This window comes from Aythya ferina, assembly GCF_964211825.1.
Source record: "Aythya ferina genome assembly, chromosome: 3".
Taxonomy (NCBI): domain Eukaryota; kingdom Metazoa; phylum Chordata; class Aves; order Anseriformes; family Anatidae; genus Aythya; species Aythya ferina.
In genome coordinates, this window is record NC_140298.1 from 89,211,768 (window position 1) to 89,233,146 (window position 21,379).

Genomic DNA, 21,379 nt, shown 5'->3' on the forward strand with positions numbered 1-21,379 from the left:
GATTTATGGATTATGGTCAGGATTCTGCCTTAGTATTTAATTGAAATCTTAGTCAATTACATTTGTGAGAAATCATGAAGAAAATGAGGCAATGAAAACATGCAGAACTACAAATGTATCTTACTCAATCTTTACATCAGGTTAGGTATGTAGTTTGGTCTTCTGCTATTAGTATGCCCTCTGGATTCAATTAGTCTTACAGCTTAGGCTGGTTTTGAAAAGTTTTTTTCCTTTAAGTCACTTCAGGGTGTTGAAGAGCATATGGGGAAGATGCCTTCCTATACCTGAAGTGGTATAGAAACAGTATGAATTATATACCAACAAATCTTAGATCATTAGGTATCAAGTCTATTCTTTGATTGTGTTCCTTGATCTCTTGCAATACTTTTTGATAATCAGTGCAGAGATGGTCGACCTCTGTCATCAAGGGATAGACGGACTGTACAACAGCTAGAAGAGAGACTAAGAACACTTCGAAGGAGAGAGAGGCATCTGGAATCAATTGAGAAAAGTTGGTGGGCGAAGTTCTGTGAAGCTATCCGACCTCTAAAGGTAACAAGTTTTGACACATTTTGAGAGTTAAGTTGCATGTAATACCTTCCAGGCTTCTTCCCATATGTATCATAGGACAATTACCGTACTGAGTATCAACTGCTTATGGTTAGTATACCCCATGACAACCTCACAGCAAGTGATTAAAACACCAGAATGGATGCTTGGCTAAGATAGATAGTTAAGTTGGAGCTAAAAGGACCTTTATCTTATTTCTGTGGTCAACTTTTGTTTAGCTTTTACTATGATAACCTTACTCCTTTTTCCTGACAACAAAGAAAATATTAATATTTGGACTGCTTCCAATGCAGACTTGTAAATGTGTTATTCTATCACTTTCATTATCCTGCAAATAAAATGGTTCCTTGAGTAGATGATTGGCTTCAGGGGGTTGGGAGAGTAGGGGGCACATTGCTGCTCTTTGCTCATCCAGACTTCTCACTTCTCACCTAGCAGAGCCTCCAAGAGCATGAGGTTACATTTCTGTCTTTCTGATACCATGTTTTCTATTCTACAACTCATACAAATAAAAAAAAAAAAAAAAAAAAGCTGCTAGTTGCTGATTTTGGATACTGTGACCACCAACTCTTTGTCAATTTTAGAGATCTTGGGAAAAATGCTCCTAACAGTGCTACCTGCTTAACTGCAAATTGGTGTTGTGTTTTGTACTTTTGGGAAACGAATGCTGCAACTCTGTCTCTGTGGGATTCTCTGAAGACACTGGCTTGTAATCATGTTGATAGAGGATTGACACTTTGATCACTGATTTCAAAGCTTAGGTTCCTTCTCTTCTCTCTTCTAAAGTGAAAACAGGGCCTTCATCTCATGCACGCACACAAACCAGTTACATTTATCCAACCCTAATCTAGCTCCTCTGGGTATATCAACCCATGTGTTTCACTTATCTATTATACCTTGAATTTCATTTATCCTCATCACTTTGTGCTGAGGTTCTTTTAAGCATTTATTTTTACCTATCCTCAATGTTATTGAGTTTGTTCTAGCCCTGTAGTGACCTCCTTTCTGAGAAATGACCGAATCTGCTGTCTGCTTCCTTGTTCCTTAGCTGTAGAAACTTTGATTCCTTTCTCAAAGCATTCCTCAGTCCCCTTAATTTAATTTCCCTTGTCTGCATACACTGTTGTCCTTTGAAGAATCTGGAGTTTCTTAACATGCAGATTTCTTTTACAGTATGTCTCCCAGTTGTGGTAGGTTGCCAGTGGCCAGCTGCCAGGCACCAACCAAGCTTTTTTTCTTGTTCCCTGTTCTCCATGGGCTAAGGATTAAAAATGAGGTGGGGGAAAAAAATTGGCAGTTTACATGAAGATAGGGAGACCACTTGCCCATTGCCATCATGGGCAAAACAGATTCATCTGGGGGGGGGGGGGAAGGTAATTTAGTTTACCCAAATCTATCTAAATTGGCAATAGCATAAAATAGCAAAATAAATATCAAATCAAAGATAAAACTCGAAACACTTTGCTCCAACCACCCCACTTCCTTTTTCCTAGGCTCAACTTCACTCCATACGTGATCCCTTTACTTCTTCCCCACTGTCTTCAAGGAGGTTTATTGTCAGTTCATCTCCTTTCTCTTCAAGCTTTCCCTGTGCTCTAGCGTGGGTCTTCCTACAGGCTGCAGTTCTTGGGTGGGTAGGGTGTGGGAGAGGAGGAACCTGCTCCTATGTGGGTCCTCTACAGATTGGAGGACTCTACCTGTTCTACCACAGCATCTTTCATGGGTTGTGGAGGAAATCGTATTTTCTGGCACAGAATACTTTTTCCTCTTCTTCCTTCTATGATCTGAGTGTTTTCAATTTTTCAGTTTTTTTCTTCTCCCTTACTGTCATGCTGTGTGGTGCCCTTTGTTAAATGGTTTACAGAGGTGCCACCAGCTTGGATGATGGGCTCAACTGTGTCCTGCTGTTGGAACCAGCTGTGTCCAGTATAAGGCAGCTCCTGGCCTCTTCTCACAGAAGCCACCCCTGCAGCCTCTAAAAAAACCTCTGCTAAAACCTTGCTACTCATACCCTATACACCAACCTATTGTGTTTTCTGTCATTTCTTTTTGAAGCCTGTGTGTGCAGATAAAATGGTGTATGTAATGCATGCACATGTAGGACCTACTTCAGACTAACCAGAAGTGCCAGCAATTTTCAAAATTAGTTTGTCTGAATAGATGCATTTACAGAAATAAGATTGACGTCTTGTGGAGAATAATAGATATAACACTTTCAATAGTTTCCTGTAGGCTAAGACCTGTTTCACTCAAGTCTAAGTTGCTTGACTGACAGGTTGTGGAGAAAACATGTCTAGCTCAATGCATCTTCCAGATGTGTCTGCCTGTCTCATGGCTAAGGAAGAGAGGATTAAAGAGGTGTTATAAACCAAAGAGAGGAATGTAAATATACACCTGGAAGCAGTACCCACGCTTGGTGTATATCTGATTAAAAAGTAGCTCTAGCAGCTTTGGTCATATAATTGGAACGTGATTTGCTTCAAAAGCAAAAAATGAAAGAAATAATAAAAAAAAAAAAAAAAGGACATGGATTTATGGTTATCGTTACCTTGGAATATGTGGGGTCGAATAGACTTAATCATGAATTAGACCTTATTATTTTTGTCTTTAACTTGATTGGCTAGATCCTTTTTTATTTCATCTTGTTGCTTATTCTTTAAAATATGTCACGCTTTCCTTGTCCTTTAACTTATTTTGCATGGTTAAAAGAGCTCCTTCCTCTAGAGAGGACATGGAAATAGTAGTTACTTGGGGGGCAGAGAGGGTACAGTGAACACATGTTGAAGATTTATGTATATCTATATATGACTTTTTTTTTTTTTTTAGAGCTTGCATTGTGGCTGAACATAAGGTAGTTAAGAACAGTTAGGAGTGGTGCAATATATTGAAAACATCGTATGATACGGGAATGTGAAATGTACTATTGTGTTATTGCCATGGAAAATCTCATTATTTTTTCTCAAGCATGTGAAAATAGGAAGAAGAGAACAAAGAATTCCATATCTGTCAGTTGATTAGTTGAAATTACATGTAGCCAGCAAAAGTGAGAGATGTTGACAAGAATATATGCATTTCGAATGAGCATCTTGTGAAGTAATTGCTTGATCAATAGTAAGCTGGATGTGTAGAACTTCAATCCTGATGCTTAACTAGTGCAAAAGAGACGCTTACTGTGGCAAAGCTTTCATCATGGTCTTTTGATCTTAGTTGACTTATGTATATACCTGGTTTAAAAAATAAAATTAAAAATAAAAGTACTTCTGTGAAACAGTATTGACATATAAAGTATTTTTTTTGCCAACTCCAGGTAGTAATTTTAGTATGACTTTAGCCTGTACTTTGTAAAGATGAGGGGGGCTATGAGCAATTTGCCCTGCCACTGCCATTGTTAATTCTGAGTACCAATGGAAACAGGCTGAGATTAAAGCTGTACAGAAGCTTTCAGTGCAATATTCTTGGTGGAGTTATCTTTCAATGATAACTTAAAATCTAGATTAAACCCTTTTGAATAAAAGACGAATGTCTGTAACTATCGAAGTGAACAGTTTGTGTAGTTTATTTAACTTCTAACATTAACCTTAATTTTGCGAAATGTGTTGGTTGCATGTAGTGTCTGTAGGACTTGAATAATTCATTGTATTCTCATGGGATAGTGTACGATACCATTAGCTATTTACGGTCAGGGTAGTGTTTTCAGTGTCTCTTATTGTTCTTGTGGTTTGAATTTATTTTTTTTACCCTCTCAGTGAGTAGCTGACCTAAGAATCCAGGACTTAAAAAATAGAGTTGCAGATAAGTAGTTCTCCTTGGCAAATTTTAACTTGAAGCTGTACTGTGAAGCATGTTACAAAGTGTGTGTTTACTTTGACTTTTCCTAGAGCTCTCCTATGAAAGTGATAATGTCCATCACCTTAATAAACATCTCAACTTGTTAGTCCAATAGTATTTGAATTGCCTCCACACACATGTAACTTCTGAGTGGCTCAATTCGTGGCTTTATGAATCATAGAATCATAAAAGTTGGAAAAAATCTCCAAGATAATCTGGTCTAACCATCTCCCTACTAGTGATAACACACACTAAACCAAACACAATGACCAGCCTTTCCTTGAACACCCCCATGGATGGTGACTCCACCACCTCCCTGGGCAACCTGTTCCAGTATCTGACTGCTTGGAGAAGAAATGTCTCCTCATTTCCAACCTGAACCTCCCCTGGTGCAACTTGAGGCCATTCCTTCTAGTCCTATCACTAGCTACCTGTGAGAAGAGGCTGACCCCTAGTTGCCCATACCTTCCTTTCAGATAGTTGTAGAGAGCAATAAGGCCTCACCCTGATCTGCCTCTTCTCCAGACTAAACAAACCCTTTTCTCTCAGCTGCTCCTCACAGGACTTGTGTACCAGGCCCTTCACCAGCTTTGTAGCCTTTCTCTGGACATACTTCAGGGCCTCGATGTCCTTCTTGTAGTGAGGGGCCCAAAACTGGACACAGTACTTGAGGTGTGGCCTCACCAGAGCAGAGTACAGGGGGACGATCTCCTCCCTGGTCCTCCTGGCTGCACTTTTCCTGACACAAGCCAGGATGCTGTTGGCCTTCATGGCCACCTGGGCACACTGCTGGCTCATGTTCAGGTGAGCACTGACCAACTCTGCCAGATCCTTTTCCTCTGCACAGCTTTCTAGCCTCTATCCCAAGATGAAGAGAAGAAATCTTTTTATAGACATGTATAATATTTCTGATCAATGTAGAAGTGCGGAAAAGTCTCTCAAACCTCAACCTCAAAGGAACTACTTGTGTCAGTTACTAGATAAGGAGAGTGCTATCTCTGCTTTGTTTTGGGTTGTAGATTTGCTGGGATTGACAGACTGTGATGATATGCCTGGGAACAACACTTACTTTCAGTCTTGTTTTTTGTTCATTTGTTTTTACGGTGTTAATTTAGTGCTTACATTCAGACTTCTCTAATAATAATTGCTTTTGTATAGTGTCTTCTTACACTCTTGCTTTAATTACTTTGTTAGAGCTAAATATCTGGTAGTAGTATGTAGTTTGTCAAAGCCAAAACTTTATTTTTTCTGAAGAGTATGTTTTCTTTGACATGGACTGAAGTAAATTTTGCGAACTACATTTGTTTTACTCAAAGCTGTATAAAATTATATCAAACTCCAAACAGAATGGCCCCACAAGAATCATAAAGTTCAACTCAGACACAAAGCTGCTAATTTTTTAATTCACTTAAAAACAAGACACCTGGAAGATTGCAAAGATGTGAGTAGTGGACAACATGGAGTTACTACGTGAAGTCAAACTAGTCTAATTTCTTCCTACAGAATCTAACCTTTCATCTAGATAGCTAGTCTACTCTTTCTCCTTTCTTTACTATGGTCTATCACACTTTGATCTGATACTCTCAGCAATGAGATTTTTTTTTTTTCTATTGATAGAGAAACTTTAAGGAAAAAATTACAGAGCATGTAGTTAGGCTTGCTCTCAATGTGTGAACAAAGTTGTGAAACAATGGAAGTCTGCTCAACAACGGTAAGTTTTGAGTATTGCATTGGTTTTTCAGGGGGGACTTAAGAACATTTCTGGACTGAAGTGATGTCTAAAGTGAGCAATAATAGAAAATAAGTGCTCAATTCTGAAAATGAGTTCCCTTTGTGAGCAGAGCAAACAAACTCAAGTGCCTTACCTTAAGCGGTGACTTAACAGCATTTTCATCAGTCCAAGTACATGGAAGGTGCTACAAAGAGAACAGTATTCTCTTGGTGAGTAGGAGGTGGCACGTGAACTCAGGAAGGGAGATACAAACTGTTCTTCTGTCTAATCTTAAGGACACAAGGACTTTTTGTATATATAGATGCTTCAGTTTCTCTACTTGTTGCTGAAGGCCTTCGGAGAAGTATTAAGTATGTGTTATTGAGGGTGGAGAGTTAGGTTATTCCTCTTGAATCCCTTCTGTTCCTTTTTTATGGGCTTTTGATCTTTCAGCTCTCTCCAGAGAAGTGAAAAAAGGGAAAGTAAGCAATTGCTGTGCAGGGCTTTGGGTAATACCTGTGCTGGCGATGTGCTTGTGCAGACAGGTGCTGTCATGAGTCAGTTCATCTGCTTCAAGGAGGTGATGCAGCTAAACTGACAGGCTTTCTTCTTGCAATCACAGCTGTCTTCTAAATCAGGGAGGCTGAGAAGATAACAAGCAAGAGATGTGGCTATTTCACGTCCTAAGTTTATATGATAACAGTGAAACTTAGGTTAAGCAAAACACTTAATACCAACAATCTTTTTTAACTTCTTTTTTAACTTCTTTCCCAGGTTGCCTGACACAATGTGGAAAGTAGGTCATGTCATGGCTTGACTCAGTTGGTTAGCAGATGCCCAGCCAGCTATTCCCTCACTCTTCATGAACGGGATATTGGAGGAAATGAGATAGGAAAACCTTGTGGATTGAGATAAAGACAGGGAGATCATGTACCAGTTACCGTGATGGGCAGTACCGCCTTAAGGAAAAATAATTCAGTTGTTAATTAAAATATATTTGAAAGGTGAGAAAGACAGCACTCCACCACCCACCCCACCTTTTTCCAAGGTTCAGCTTCCCCCCTTCATTCCTGACTCCCCCATGGCACAGGGGGATGGGCAGTGCAGTTTAAAACACCTCTTCTATGCAGCTCCTTCATCCTCGCGCTCTTTTCCCTTTCCCTATGTAGGACCACCCCACCTCTTACCAGATAGCAACCCTACAGCCCCACCACTGCCAGCACCTTGTCAGGTAAACCCAATCCAAGTAGCAGCTCTTACCTGTGAGAAATCCAGCTTTGTTTCTTGGCCAGTGTAGCCGTTGAATAACGTTGCATTTCCGTGCTACCACTTTTCTTTGTTCTGCTAATGGATACCAGCTCTGAGAGGATGACTGCTCCTTTAAATTTTCATTTTGCTTCATTGTTGCTTCCAAATCGTGGAATAACTGTATCAAGATGATTTGCAGTTGTGTTTTGTTTTTTTTTCACCATAGGAAGCAATTAGGCAAGCAAGTATTCTTTTAGTTTTTTTGTTTGTTTGTTTGTTTTTGGAGGGGTATGCTTAGCAGATCACGCCGGCTCAAAATGAACCGAAGCCTAACTTTCATGATCATCTCAGTAACATTTTGTAATTATCCAGGGATGAAATGGCTTAGCTTGACTGACTTCTGGGAGCAGGAATAGGAGGCAAAGAGCTCACTGCATAACTCAAAGGGTGATAATGGGGGGAAGGTTTAGGTAGTTGAAGGGAAATGCTAAGAAAAATGGTGTAAACAGAATATGAATAATATCAGAAGAGCTTAAGCTTGTAATTTGATTATGCACAGTTGAAGTAGAAAAACACAATAATTATTAGTATTCCGAAGTCATTTGCTCTGGTTTATTACACTAGAATACAAGTCAGCTTTCTTCCATGACCTGGAAGCGGCACACTTTTACTATTGAGATGTGCCAATTTACACACTTTTGTCTTGGTTTTTATTTATCCATATCTCTTTAATGCCATATGTTCAAATGTAAAAACAAAGCTTTGAATAAACCAGTTCTAACTGTCTTCTGCTTCAGCTGTTTCCTTACATGCTAGTATAGAGGCTTTATAATACAAAGATGCCAAAGGGATTTATTTCAGAGAGCAGCATCAGTTGTAGGAGCAAGTGTTTCTGCTTATTGTCTTTGTAGCGTCAGCAGTGTTGCCAAAAAACAATGAACCACATAGTTATAAGGTTACTTGACTTGTGGATTAGGAGACCCAAGCAGACACAGCTGATCAAAGTGATGTAAATGCAAGGCAGCAGGTCTGCAACCTGCTCTTCAGCAAATGTTTTGAGTATGAGTGGGGATGGGGTTTGTGTTTCGTAGCTGAGGGATTTGGGGAAGTGGCCTGGCAATGGAGCAGCTCTGGTAATAAGGAGATGGTAATGTAGCTTGAGTTGTGATTGCCTTGAGGTCCTGCTTTCAAAAGAACTATGGAGTATGAAGAAATCTCATCTTGCATAGGAAGTTTAAACTTCTCTTTAATGTAGATTGAGAGTTGCTTTTTTTTCCTTGAGTAATGACCTTCCTAAATTCCTCTGTGTGCTGTTTGGCTGAAACCCAGGCTTTTTGTTTTTGCCTGTTCTCATATTAAAAGCTTTTTAACACCCATTGACAAATAGTCCTGTTATAAGAACAAGAGGTTTGTTTTAGTCTTGTCCTTTGCTCTGAAGTCAAACATGTTCTCAAGGGTTTGGATTGCTTTTCATTTATGCTGTAACACAAAGATTAAAACACTTAGTGAATTTTCATGGCTGCATCTAAAATCTTTTTAAGATATTCTAGTTGGCTTGAACTAGTAGACAACAGTACAGTTATATCTCTGGAACCGTGTCTGTAGAAGACAGATCTGTCTTTCGTATAGGTGACAAATAAAAGGCAATAGTGAGCATATAGCTTCAACTGCAAGTTTTTTCTAGCTTGTCATAGACTAGGGGGGAGGTAAGGGAGGAAAGGAAGTACTTATTCTGTTCTTCAGATACAAAATGGAACCCAACTGCAGGATGCTTTAAACGTGACACTGTCAGGTTGATCGCACTTCGTAAGACTCAGACCAACTGCACAAGTTGTGAGCTCAGCTATTAGTCTGAGTGTTAGTATTCTTTTATTCATCAGTTATATTTTGGTTAATAGAGTAGAAATAGTCTTGATTGGGCTGTTGTCAGTTATGAGGAGAATCTAGATAACCCAAGGATATCTTCAGTGAAAGGCCAAAGTCAATAGATGCTTTGAAATTGTGTGAGAATAAGCATTTTGCAATTAATATCAACCTGTGGCTCAGTAGTCTTAATAGCACTGTAGAAGCACAGGATGAACTAAGGCAGAACAAAGGTCCTTAAGTTTGAGATAGAAAAGGCTTTGGATTTGAGGTTAAAACAGGAAGAGGAGTGCTTTTTTAACTGCTTATCTACTTTTAAGAGCATAATGAAATGCATTATTTCAAAACATGGTCATATCACAGCATTGTAGGGGTTGGAAGGGACCTCAAGAGATCATCAGGTCCAACCCCCCTGCCAAAGTAGGTTCCCTACAGCAGGTTAGGTCTCTAGCAGATGGGCCTTGAATATCTCCAGAGAAGGAGACTCCACAGCCTCCCTGGGCAGCCTGTTCCAGTGCAGGTATTTGTAAACATGATCCCCTCTCAGTCTTCTTTTCTCCAGGCTGATCAGACCCAGGTCTCTCGGCCTTTCCTCACAGGGGAGATGCTTCAGGCCCCGTATCAACTTTGTGGCCCTCTGCTGGACTCTTTCCAGGAGATCCCTGTCTTGTTTGTGTATACCAGATTAGTTAAGGGTACCTGTCTACTGTTTACGGTCGGCAGAAAGTAATGAAGTAATACAGGCTTAAGTCTCCTGGTCCTAGTTGTTATTAAACATCTGTTTCCTGTATAGCTAACACATAGTGGGAGGTTGCTGTGAAGGAATAAGATCTTAGAAACTTCTTAGTTTGTACCTCAGGCAGTTTTCTAGTGGTGATCCAGATTGCCCTGTGCAAAAGCTTGCCAAAAGCTGCCTACGTCTGGCTTTATAAAGGGTAGCTGGAGCTGATTCAGTTACAGTGGTCCTTATTAGTTATCTGTGCTTAGCTATGCTTATGACTTGTTGGCTAAGTAAACATAGCAGGTGATGTATTTTTTTTTGTTTTTTTTTTTTCAAATTCTTGAGTACAGTATCCAGCCCAAAGAAGGGACAAATGACTCCCCTTGGGCAGCTGAAGGGGTGTGGAAGTGCTTCTAGAACCTTCTGTAGAAGAGAGGCCTTTATCTGGCTGTTGTGATGTGGTCATGGTAATCTCATCTGTATTTATCCATGAGTGATTAAGATGTGTTTTAGAATGATAGTTTTTTAAGTTGAATCTACATTTTTTTTGAAGCTCAAGTGTCTTTCTTCCTACTTTGGTAGTTCTAAGCATCTTATTTTTTTCTGGTCCATTCTGAAGTCGTCACATCACTTCAAAGGTAAATTTCTGGGTAACTTAAACCTTTGAGTCAAAATACTTTGAAAGCTGCTTTCTGTAACTTGAAGCTTGAAACTTACTTTGAAATAGTCAATGCTACTTACTAACTGAGGACTTGGAGACAGAAGCAAGACATGGAGCTGGTATTTAGGCTGATTTACTTGAGTTTTATGTCAGCCCATCCAACTGATTTTGTCAGTGTTACTAAGTTGCTCTACAGAAGGGAACTTTTGTTTGGGAAAGGTGAGTTAGGCTTTTTAAGTTCTGCACAGGTTGTCTTCTGTTGAAAGGAAGCACACAGATGTGGTAATGTGGCCATGGAAATAAATTCTAATTTCCCTTAATTAAACCCAAATACATGCGTGTAGTTAAGGTTTTCCATTTTATATAGCAAGTACAGGTAGTGTGTTCTGGTAAATGCTGTGTTCATTTAATATAACATCTGTGTTCTTAGTAGCATGTTTGACTTGTAGGTAGACTTCACAAGGGCATGTAGTGATAGGACAAGGAATAATGATTTTAAACTGAAAGAGGGTAAATTTAGATCAGATCGTAGGAAGAAATTCTTCTTGTGCCAGGGCAGTTGCACTAGGTGATCTTTAAAGGTCCCTTCCAAGCTAAACCATCCTGGGATTCTGTGAGATGTACTACAACGCTTGGTTCTGAGTTTAGTGTATCCACCAGACAAAGAGGTGGTTCTCATCTCAGGTGATTGTCTTTTAGAATGCTTGACATAAAACCTGTTTAACTAAAGAAGCTTTTTGTTAGCACTTCTGTCAAATCCTTACCAAAAAGTTATTTTAAGTGTGTTTGATCTCTGATCTGGTCCAACATCATTAGTCCTGCATTGAAACTTAGACAAGTTTTCACTTACTGTATCAACTGCAAGCATTTTCAGTTTCATTGTAATATATCTTTGCTTCTAGATTGTGTGGGGAGTATTCTTCATTGTCGTGGCACTGCTTTTCACTGTCTCTCTCTTCTTGTCAAAGTAAGTACATTTCAGCACTTTTTATCCACTTGAACTATGTACTTTCTCTTCTAACATCAAAGTCAGTTCAGGGTTGGTTTGCTTCAAGAGTCAGCACATTGCTTTCCTATGATACGTTTCCATAGCTAGAGCTGGTTTTCTCACTGTAATAAAACATTGAAATTGAACAAAATGTGCTAAAACAGGTTCAAAGAAGGATGTGGTTCAGCTTGGTTAACTGCATGCTGCTTAAAACAGTTCTGATGCAGCAGGGAAATTAAGGATATACTTCAAGAAAGCTTAATTCAGACTGTAGAAGTATTTTGAGTGCTTGAGTGAATCTGAACGTGTAGGTACTCATTGGGCTGGGTAACAGGTGCTTATTCTTGCAGTAAATGACATATAATGCATTATCATGTGCATTGTATTGTAATTGTTTCATGGAATTGAAAGCAATTTAGAGAGCTGCAAAAGTAGTGATTTCAATGAAGACTGATATTTAACCAGTAGTCTCAAATGTTGGCTTCTTTAATTTTTCAGACTGGGCAAATAAACTGCTTCCAAACTAGGGAAAAAATAAAGTGGCAAGGAGATACAAAAATCAATGTACCTTTCCACAGAACAAGTGCAATGAGTGTTGGTAAAACAGCATGTGTCTATATAAGTACAGAAAAGCTTTTAATCTTTGTTTTTAGTTCAGCTTTTTTTGACCTGCCTTTTTTAATTGAACTGAAGACAAAGTTCTTGAAGAACCGTAACACACTTTTTTTATTACCACAGTTTAGACAAGGCTCTACATTCAGCTGGCTTCGACTCTGGATTTATAATTTTAGGAACCAATCTGACTAATCCATTGAATATGCTGTTACCTGTTCTTCAAACAGTAAGTAAATGAGTTGGTGGTGTATAGATATAAGGATGGTTCTTTTTTTTTTTTTTTTTTTTTTTTTGCTAAGTTGCTAAAAGGCAAACTACATTTCTAAAATGATTCATTAAAAGAAAATTCTCTAGATGCATGTTCTGTAAAAGCAAGGTGACTTCCTTGTCAGTGATCTGTTTTAGTTATCAAGTACTGATGTGAAACTCAAACTCTCGGGTGGGTAGAAGTCAGTTGTTGTAGGAAAGCAGTGCATGGGGCTATTTGGTATCTGAAAATGTGGTGATGAAAATGGTCAAGTGTGACACCAGTTGTTATTCACAGACTAAAACCGATTTTTTTTCTCATGCCTACCTACATTGAAGTTGTTTGTGTGCTTAATAGCTTATTACCCGTAAGTGCAGTAAATGCACTTTGGGTTCTAATGTTATTTTTACCCATTGAAAAGATACACTACACTCTGTGCAGTTTTATATGTTACAATAATGCATTACCCTTTGAAAGAAAACCTACATTAGAACAAACATTTACTAACTTCAGTAGGGCTGGAATGCAACATGGCCACACAGAAATTTTGCAAACAGCAGTGGGTAAGCTAAGAGGAAAAGCTGTAATTGTAAGTTAATGCTTTACCCTCCCCTGGCTGAGTTCTTTCCACCTTCTCAGTATAATGGGTTGGTACGAAGCATTGCTTACCCCATAGTTTCAAAAACGATTAAATACTTCAGTTTGTAGGTCACTACGAAGAGCAGTGTTCTGCCTGGCTGTTCAGTCACGTTTTGTATTCAAGCCTGTTCAGAAATAATCACAAAAAGAATGCCCGTGTAGTTTAAGATGATTTTTGCCACTGCGGATTTTGTTCTGACAAGGTATTTGAAAGAATCAGGTATTTGGCCTGAAAACTTTATAAAATCTCATTCAAAATTAAGGCAAGGTTTAAATTAAGAAAAATGATCAGTTACTTTCACAAACTAATGGTGTAGACCCTCATAGAAGCAAGCTATTCTGGCTCTATTTGGGACTAGCTATGTAGCTTTTAAAGAGAATGACAATTACTACCTCAGATGCTTATAGGTAGAAACTACTTAGCTTGCTTTCATTGGGGGAATAGCTTGTTTTCTGATTTGAAGACCATATTGTCATTTGAATTGCTTGTATGCTTCTTGTTTTAGGTTTTTCCACTCGATTATATTCTTATTACAACTATTGTTATGTACTTCATCTTCACATCGATGGCAGGGATTCGAAATATGGGTATATGGTTCTTCTGGATAAGGGTAAATACCACGTTGTTTAAAAATGTGACATTGAATATGTTTTATAAATAATGATGACTATTTATGTACTACTTTATAAATACTGGGATGCCACAAATAAGTGTTGTTTATATATGTAATGACTGTTAGAAGCATACTGTACAACTCCTTCACTTTTTGAAAGCTACTCTGTTTTGCAGAGTTACCAGACCAAAGCTGATGAGTGTGATAAGCAGTGCAGTCAGCTGACCCCTGTCAAGTATGAAACAAGTGCCACTTTGGCTTCTGCCTTTAAGTTGAAGCAATATGATTCTGATACAATGGAAGTATTAATTAATTTCTTTGTCAAAATAAATGTGCAGTCAGTAAGGCTTAGCTTGCTTTTTAAGCGGGAAGCAAGGTTTTCTAATTTGGTAAGAGAAGAGTACATAGATATGGCATATCTAAATATGATATAAATAATATTACAAAGCTGTTTTTTCAAATTCAGTATCAACAGTATACCAATCATACCTATGATCCTTAGTTAATATTTCCTTGCTTCTGCATTCACTTGACCACTTTCAACCCTTCATGCAGTGACACTCCCAAATTGTGAACAGTGAGTTCCAAGCAGTGAGTTACGAGGCCTGCTGCCTGTTTTGGTCTTTCGTCATTTACTCTTCAGCTGCTGTTTGCTTTCTCCTTACTATGGCACTCCAGCTGATCCTGTGGGGATCACAGGAGTAGAATGGTATCTACAGGTAACAGCAACAGCTTATGTCACTCCCTGCAAAGGAGAGTGGAAAAGATGCAACTGTATGGCACACCAATTTTCTCAGTGCCTGGGGTTATGATCTCATGATTCCCTTCTCTGGTTTTAGATCTGATCAGAGAGGTAGTAATAGATGACATCTCTCCTTAACCAGAGGATACAATATTATTTGACAAACAAAGGCAGGGCTTGATATCAGTGATAAGCAACACTATTTAAATCTTACTAATAACTGTTTCAGGAAGCTTCCTGATCTATAAATTTTCTGGGTCATTTGTACAATTGTAATAGTTGAATAGTTGTACTTAGAATTTCAGGAAAATATCTGAAAGTCTGCTTTAACTCAACGGAATTGAGTTGCTGGAGGAGAATTTATAGCAGCCTCCCACTTCTGTTGAGAGGATTAAACCTGTTACTTGTACTTGGATTAAAGAGAAATGTAAGATTTTAAAAAATAAAAATTTGAATTTCAGTTGTTAATATTTGTATGTTTTTTGTTTTAGCTGTATAAAATCAGACGAGGAAAAACTCGACCTCAGGCACTCTTATTTCTCTGTATGATACTTCTGTTGATAGTTCTTCATACAAGTTACATGATCTACAGTCTTGCTCCTCAATATGTAATGTATGGAAGCCAAAAATACTTGGTACAGGTGAGAAGTAACATGCTGTATGGGGGTTGTTTTTTTAAAAAAATAAACATACTGTTTACAGTGACTGAAAGCCAGGCTCACTTTCAGTTTTAAAGGATCTGTTAGCCAGGATTTTTCAACTACTAGTAGGTCTCTTGTTACTGCACAAGCCAAAAATTGGCTGTACTGTATGTAATGTGATTTAATTCCTTGAGCATCTTCACACAGTACAAAACTTTGAATATTGCTTCACTTCTTTTGATAATACAGCTGCTAGCTTCCACTGGGCTTTGTGCTGATATGCTTTTAGGTTGCTGAGTGGCTAGGAAGCGTTGCTATTCTACAGTTGCTGTCTTTATGTGCATGTTTATGAGAGATGACAAAGATACAGCTTTGTACAGTAGAGGATAATCAAAAAGAAAATGTGTATGTACTGATTAATTGAATTTTAGGGTCATTTTTTTTAAAGCTGCAATGCAGTTTGAGACACTAACAGGAGTGTTTGAGATTTTCAGTAGTTCACTTGCAGCGTGATCTTTTTCTTCCCTGGATATCTAATTATATTGGATGCTATCATCTTAAACCAGAATAAAACTGGATTCAGTATCATTATTCAAGCCTAACAATTCCATAGCGTCTTCATCACCAAACATGAATTCCAAATTATGTTTGAAAAATTAAGATTTAATTTTGGAGATGAAGTTTTTATTTTGCATGAGTTTTCACAAGCTGTTATTTTTTTCTAAATGAAAGCATACTTATAAATTCCATATTAAATTACTCTTAAATGATAGTTTACTTAATACATTTACTGTTCAAAATCTTAATACTTTTGAATGTGTAAGAGGTTAGGGGAAGACTCTTCTCTAAATGTATTTATTTATTGAAAGGTGTTTATTTAAGAGACTACCATAGTTTATGGAAAAATGCTACGATAGTTTGGTGTACTAATTTTGCATATTTACAATGCAGAGTAATAAGACAACTGATGGCCAGCCAGGGAATGTCACAACATTTGTTTCTAAAGACTGTGATGCAGATGCACCTGAAGGTAAGATGAATTAATTTCTTGTGTTTCCTATGTTGTATGTCCATGCTCAGCCATAATAAGCAGCTTAATTCTTTGTTGACTTTGAATTGCTTTGGTGTAATATGAAGCTTTGACACACAGTTACATTCAGAAAATTCATACTGACAGATTATTGAATATGTTTAAAGAAAAGATTGTTTTTCGTAGAATCCGTGTACATCAGGGCATTGCAATTAACTTTTAAAGTCTTCCATTTACTTCAATATGTATGTAGAATACCTTAAAAATAAACCCTAGGCACTGAATAGCTTAGCATCTGAAACACTAGTGTATGCTCACCATAGAAATACGTGGAGAAGTATTCTATCAGAATTTCTAATGTACTCAATAAAATTAAGATCTGACTTTCTCAGTGTGAATTTACAGATGATAATTCTGCAATTTTTATTAAGATGTAAGTACAGGCTATTCCTAGAGCAACAATACCAGAGGAACTAGATGTCTTAAGCTATTGTCCTGTAATCCTCTTAATTTTAATCTATTCCCTCTGACATCCAGTGTAATACTTTCTCATCTGTTATTAACCATCCCTTTTTGACTTGCTGTTTGGGCAGAAACTGTGCCATGGGTGATTTGGAGCGGGGAGCAATGACTAGCAAGCAGATGAATAATGGGGGAGCCTTCCCTGATTTTCCATTTTTGCAGTCCTTAATGCTGAATTTTTTGAGACACTTTGTATAGATTTTGTTCCTCTTTGAAACTTGGCTAAAGCTGGGAATTTCATTAAGAAACCAAGCTAAATGAAGTCATGGTGGATTTTTTTAATGTTGTCTTCCCTTCTGCATATAAATAATTCTTGCACCATTTGACTTGCACTAGCCATTTCAATACCGATACTGCCATTTAAGGCCACTATCAATTTTTATTGATTGCTTTGGTCTTTTGTTTAAAAAAAATTGATCTCAGCAAAAGATTTATGGCCTTCAGCATGGTCCAGATTTTTTTCAAGTTGAAGCTCTCAATTCCTTTCTCTGGCAAACTTTCAGCTTCTCTGTGTAAAGAGAAGTTGAATTATACATGCCTTAGTATACTTTAAAAGGCTTGACGGTGTCTGTATTTGTTAAAATAGATAAATACCTCTCTTGCATTCTCATCTTCTCATTCTGTAACTATTGATCTCTGACTATGCTTCTAAAAGACTTGATCAACTCCTCAGCTTCTCATCCCATTTGTGTGTGTTATTGGGTAAGATATTTAATTTTAAACGTTTTTGTACTATTGCAGTTAACTGGACATCAGTTCTTTGTTCCCAATTTTTCACATTGTAGTCTGTCTTTTGCAGGATGGTTCCCTTGTATTTACACTTGTCATCAAATTTAGTATGTAGATGTTGCTCTTATTCCTTCCTGGTGGAAGGAATACTACATGGAAAACTACCATGGGGGTAGTTTTTTTCCTGTCTCCCTGATACTTCATTCACCTTTCTATTTATGATGGCTGCTTTCAGCCATGATGTAATGTGTGAAGTGCTGTGTTTTTTTTGAGGAATGTGATAGCTCAACTCATAATTAAGTTGCCATATCGTTGTGATTAGAAATAGAAGCTCTTCTGTAGCAAAGTTCAGAAGAGTAAAATCAGTCATCTTTCAATATGAAAGATCACTTTGAGGAAGCTATGCAGATCTTTTTTTTTTTTTTTTTTTTTAAACAGCTTCTTGTCTTGGCAAATATTTTTTTGGAAGAAGAATGTACTCATTGTCATCACTGAGCTCATTAGTCTTCACTTTCCTGGGAGAAATTCAGGTGGTCTTGTTTTCACAGACTGCTTCTTAATTGAAGGAAGTGAGGTTGGACTGAGAAATTCCCTAGATTTCACCTGTAGCTGATGGTACTTTAAACACTTGCTGTGATTTTTTCCATAATTTTCTTTGAGCGATGGAAACAATATAGCTGGTGCTTAAAGCTTGTCTTCTGATGGGCTGAATGCAAAAATTGGCTTGTGTAAATGATGACTTCGATTTGCCATTGTTAACATGCATCATGTTTGCCTGCTTTAATAGAAAAGAGGTGGCAAAGGTATTGATATGCTGTCTTATGCTAGCCTTGTATAAGTAGAAGAAGATGGATGGATTTTTGTTAAATGTGAATGTTAATGCGATCAAAAGGCTTTAGTGGAGTTTTGTATCTATAAATACTGTCAGGTTATGATCTTTTAATACAAAAAAGAAAAATTTCTTCAACTTTAATAAATGAATGTTTAATGAAAACCATTCATTCTTTGATCCAGTCACTTAGATGGACTGTGTTAGGGAGGTGAAATATAGTACTTGCCTGCAGAGTACCTGCTGTTTTTAGTACCTGGTAATGAAAATTAATGAAACAACTGTTGTGGATCCTACTTCGGTACTCTGTGATCCGCTAGGAGACATTGTCAGATGAAACATACTGAAGATAGAAACTAGGTTTTAAACGTAATTTCTCTTCTTGATAAGGATATTAGATGCATAGTGAAAACAGATGCAACTAGCTTGAGAAAGGTTGGCTAAGCACTTGTGTTTTTTTTTATTGACCTCTTTGGTGCTAGGGTTTTATCTTATGAAAACCACTGAACTAGAACTAAATGCAAGTATTGATTTGTCTTCTCAGCACTTACTCTATTTTGTTTTGTTTGAACTGAATTCATTCTTATTGGTGCTTTTACTTAGAGCTATGACCTTTTAATAACAATGCTGATTGATGAGCTTATAGCAATCAGCTCAGTAGTATTGAGTACTCAAATACTATAGAGATGATTTCTACTATTAGTGCACTTTTTTCAGAGGTGGTAGAAGAAGCTTCATCTGATATTGTTATGATAGTTATAGCAATTAATACTGGAAAACTATGCTATTGTTGAAACTTCAGTATTTAATGGGGAATGTTAACCGTGTGCTAGTTTCAAACCAGTGTTCAGTTGTAAAGTGAAGGTTACATTTTCCAAAGAAACGTAAGGCAGTTAAAATACAATTTTAGTATTAAAAAAACCCTCAGATACTTAGGGTTAAATATATATTTCATGAATTTTTAATGTTTTTGTCTGCTTTCATGCACTAAACCTTTTATGCATTATTTCCTTCTGGTATGCAGGTGAATCTGCTTTATACTGAATGCCAAAGGCCATGATAGCACAAACTACAGGAAACAGACAAAGCAGAAGTCAGGAAGTAATAGAGCAGGTTACATCTTGTAACTCAAAATGACTTTTCTTAGTTGCACAAAAGGCTTATGTTCTGATTCATATGTACTTCTTTCTTGTAAAGTTTAAAGAAGTCTTTGGAATGGCAAATTTCCTATGTTATAGGCAAAACAAACATTAGTTCTCAGTGTTTGATAGAGTTGGGTAAAGATCTCACTTGATTGTTGTTTTCAGGGAGTATTGCTAGCTGAAGTGCTGGGTGCATAGTTCAACTGAGCATAAGGTCAAGCAAAGGAGGTTCAATTATGTGATGAAGAACTTTTGGAGTTGGACTAATGCACTGAAAAACTGGTATAGGTTTAGCTAAACTGGTTAACAGGACTTAATGTAAGTGAACAGTGACTCAACTGAAAGCCTTTACCTAGGACTTTTCCCAGCCTCCACTGTGAGATCTTATAAACAGTATCTGTCTCTTTCTAGGTTGGAAATCACATAAGTGTTTTTATAATATGGGAAGCATCGTTCACTTTAAATGTATAACAGGCTGTGAATCCTTTTGATTTGAACTCTTTTGCTTAATTGGAAAAATGAGACTTACCCAAGGTCCGTTAAATGCTGGGCACAGTGCTGAGCCTTTTTCATAGACCTACACTGATTTCAACTGTATATAAAGCAAGAAAGAAAAAAGATTGTATCAATTTTTTAAGCATTAATGTGAGCAGGATTTCCTGTATTAATTGGCAGCTTGCAGCAGTAGCATTCAATTCCTACTGTGCCGTGGCATTGTTCTTATCTCTGGAAGATGACTTTTCCTGTTTAATTGTGTTTTGCCTTTTTTTCTTAACATACATCATGGGAATAACGTCATGAGAATATTCTCTACCACGTGACTGTGTACTTAAAAACAAACAACAAAAAAAAGGTAAACCACCCTACCTGTGGGGTTCTGAATGTCATTCTTACAGACTAAGAAGGTACAGCTTGCTTAAACTATTGCACTGTGTAGGAAGTCTGTACCTATCCAACGAAAATATCTGGAAGCTTCTGCCTAGGTGTGGCATGAAATGTACTGCATCCCTGCTGCAGAGGATTTTACATCTGTTAGGCACCCATACAGTACTTGCTACACTCAGTCTTGTTACATTTTTATTAGCTGAAATGCACTATATAACTTACGATACTTTTCTCATTAATCATTTTACAATAATGTAAATCACCAGAACTTTACTATAAAAAGCACCTTAGGCTGCACCAGGAGAGGTTTAGATTGGATATCAGGAAGAGTTTCTTTAGGGAAAGGGTGGTTCTGCTGTGCCAGGAGGTGGTGGAGTCCCCATTCCTGGAGGTATTTCAGAGACGTGTGGATGTTGCACTTAAGGATGTGATTTAGTGGTGAATTTATAGTGTTAAGTGGGTGGTTGGGCCCGATGATTTTTGAAGGTCTCTTCCAACCCAAATGATTCTATGATTCTTATAGGACTGTGCTGTTACCTGGAAGTCAATAAATGCAAGACCTCAGGTTTTATTTTAGCCTGAATGCAGACTAGATTTAGATTTCACTCGAGTTATAAAGGTGACACACATTTGAATGCCAAAACAGGAACATGTTCTGTTTCTCCTTAAAAAGAGAAATTTAGGAGACGTGTAAAGTGAATGTTCTGAGCTACTTGCTTGTGCTTTTAATATTGGTGCTTCTGTAGTAAGCATCTTAAGACCATAGATTGCTATTTCCAAATGCTTGTTTTAACTGAATTAATTTGCAATTATGAAAAGCTCCACAAAAGTCCTAAACAGGGATTTTAGCACAGACTGTTACCCTTTCCTGTTACTTTTCTGGATGACCTTGCCTAGTACTTAGTCCTGAACCTCCACTTTTAGCTAACACTATTGAAGTTCTCCATAATCATAACAACTCAATAAATGAGTACAATGGTGCATGTTTGACTCCAGACAGCCCAATATAGCAGCTGTGCATGGTGTGAGTAGCTAAGATTCCTTTATTTTTTTCTGCATTACACTGTTCATTAACATAGTCACAGAAACACGAATTCCTACACCTGTTTTTTCTGTACCTACCACTGTTAACAGATATGAGCTGCTCTGAATTA

At 37.6% G+C, this 21,379-nt stretch overlaps 1 protein-coding gene across 1 annotated transcript in view; it reads left to right on the top strand.

Moving 5' to 3' along the window:
- Positions 1-21,379, top strand: part of LMBRD1 (LMBR1 domain containing 1) — a 76,368-nt gene that overhangs the window by 41,805 nt on the left and 13,184 nt on the right. The window contains exons 9-14 of the mRNA XM_084515003.1: positions 400-552; positions 11,505-11,569; positions 12,329-12,431; positions 13,598-13,702; positions 14,939-15,088; positions 16,040-16,118. Of these exons, the coding sequence (XP_084371129.1) occupies positions 400-552; positions 11,505-11,569; positions 12,329-12,431; positions 13,598-13,702; positions 14,939-15,088; positions 16,040-16,118 (655 nt within the window). The remainder of the gene's footprint in view (positions 1-399; positions 553-11,504; positions 11,570-12,328; positions 12,432-13,597; positions 13,703-14,938; positions 15,089-16,039; positions 16,119-21,379) is intronic.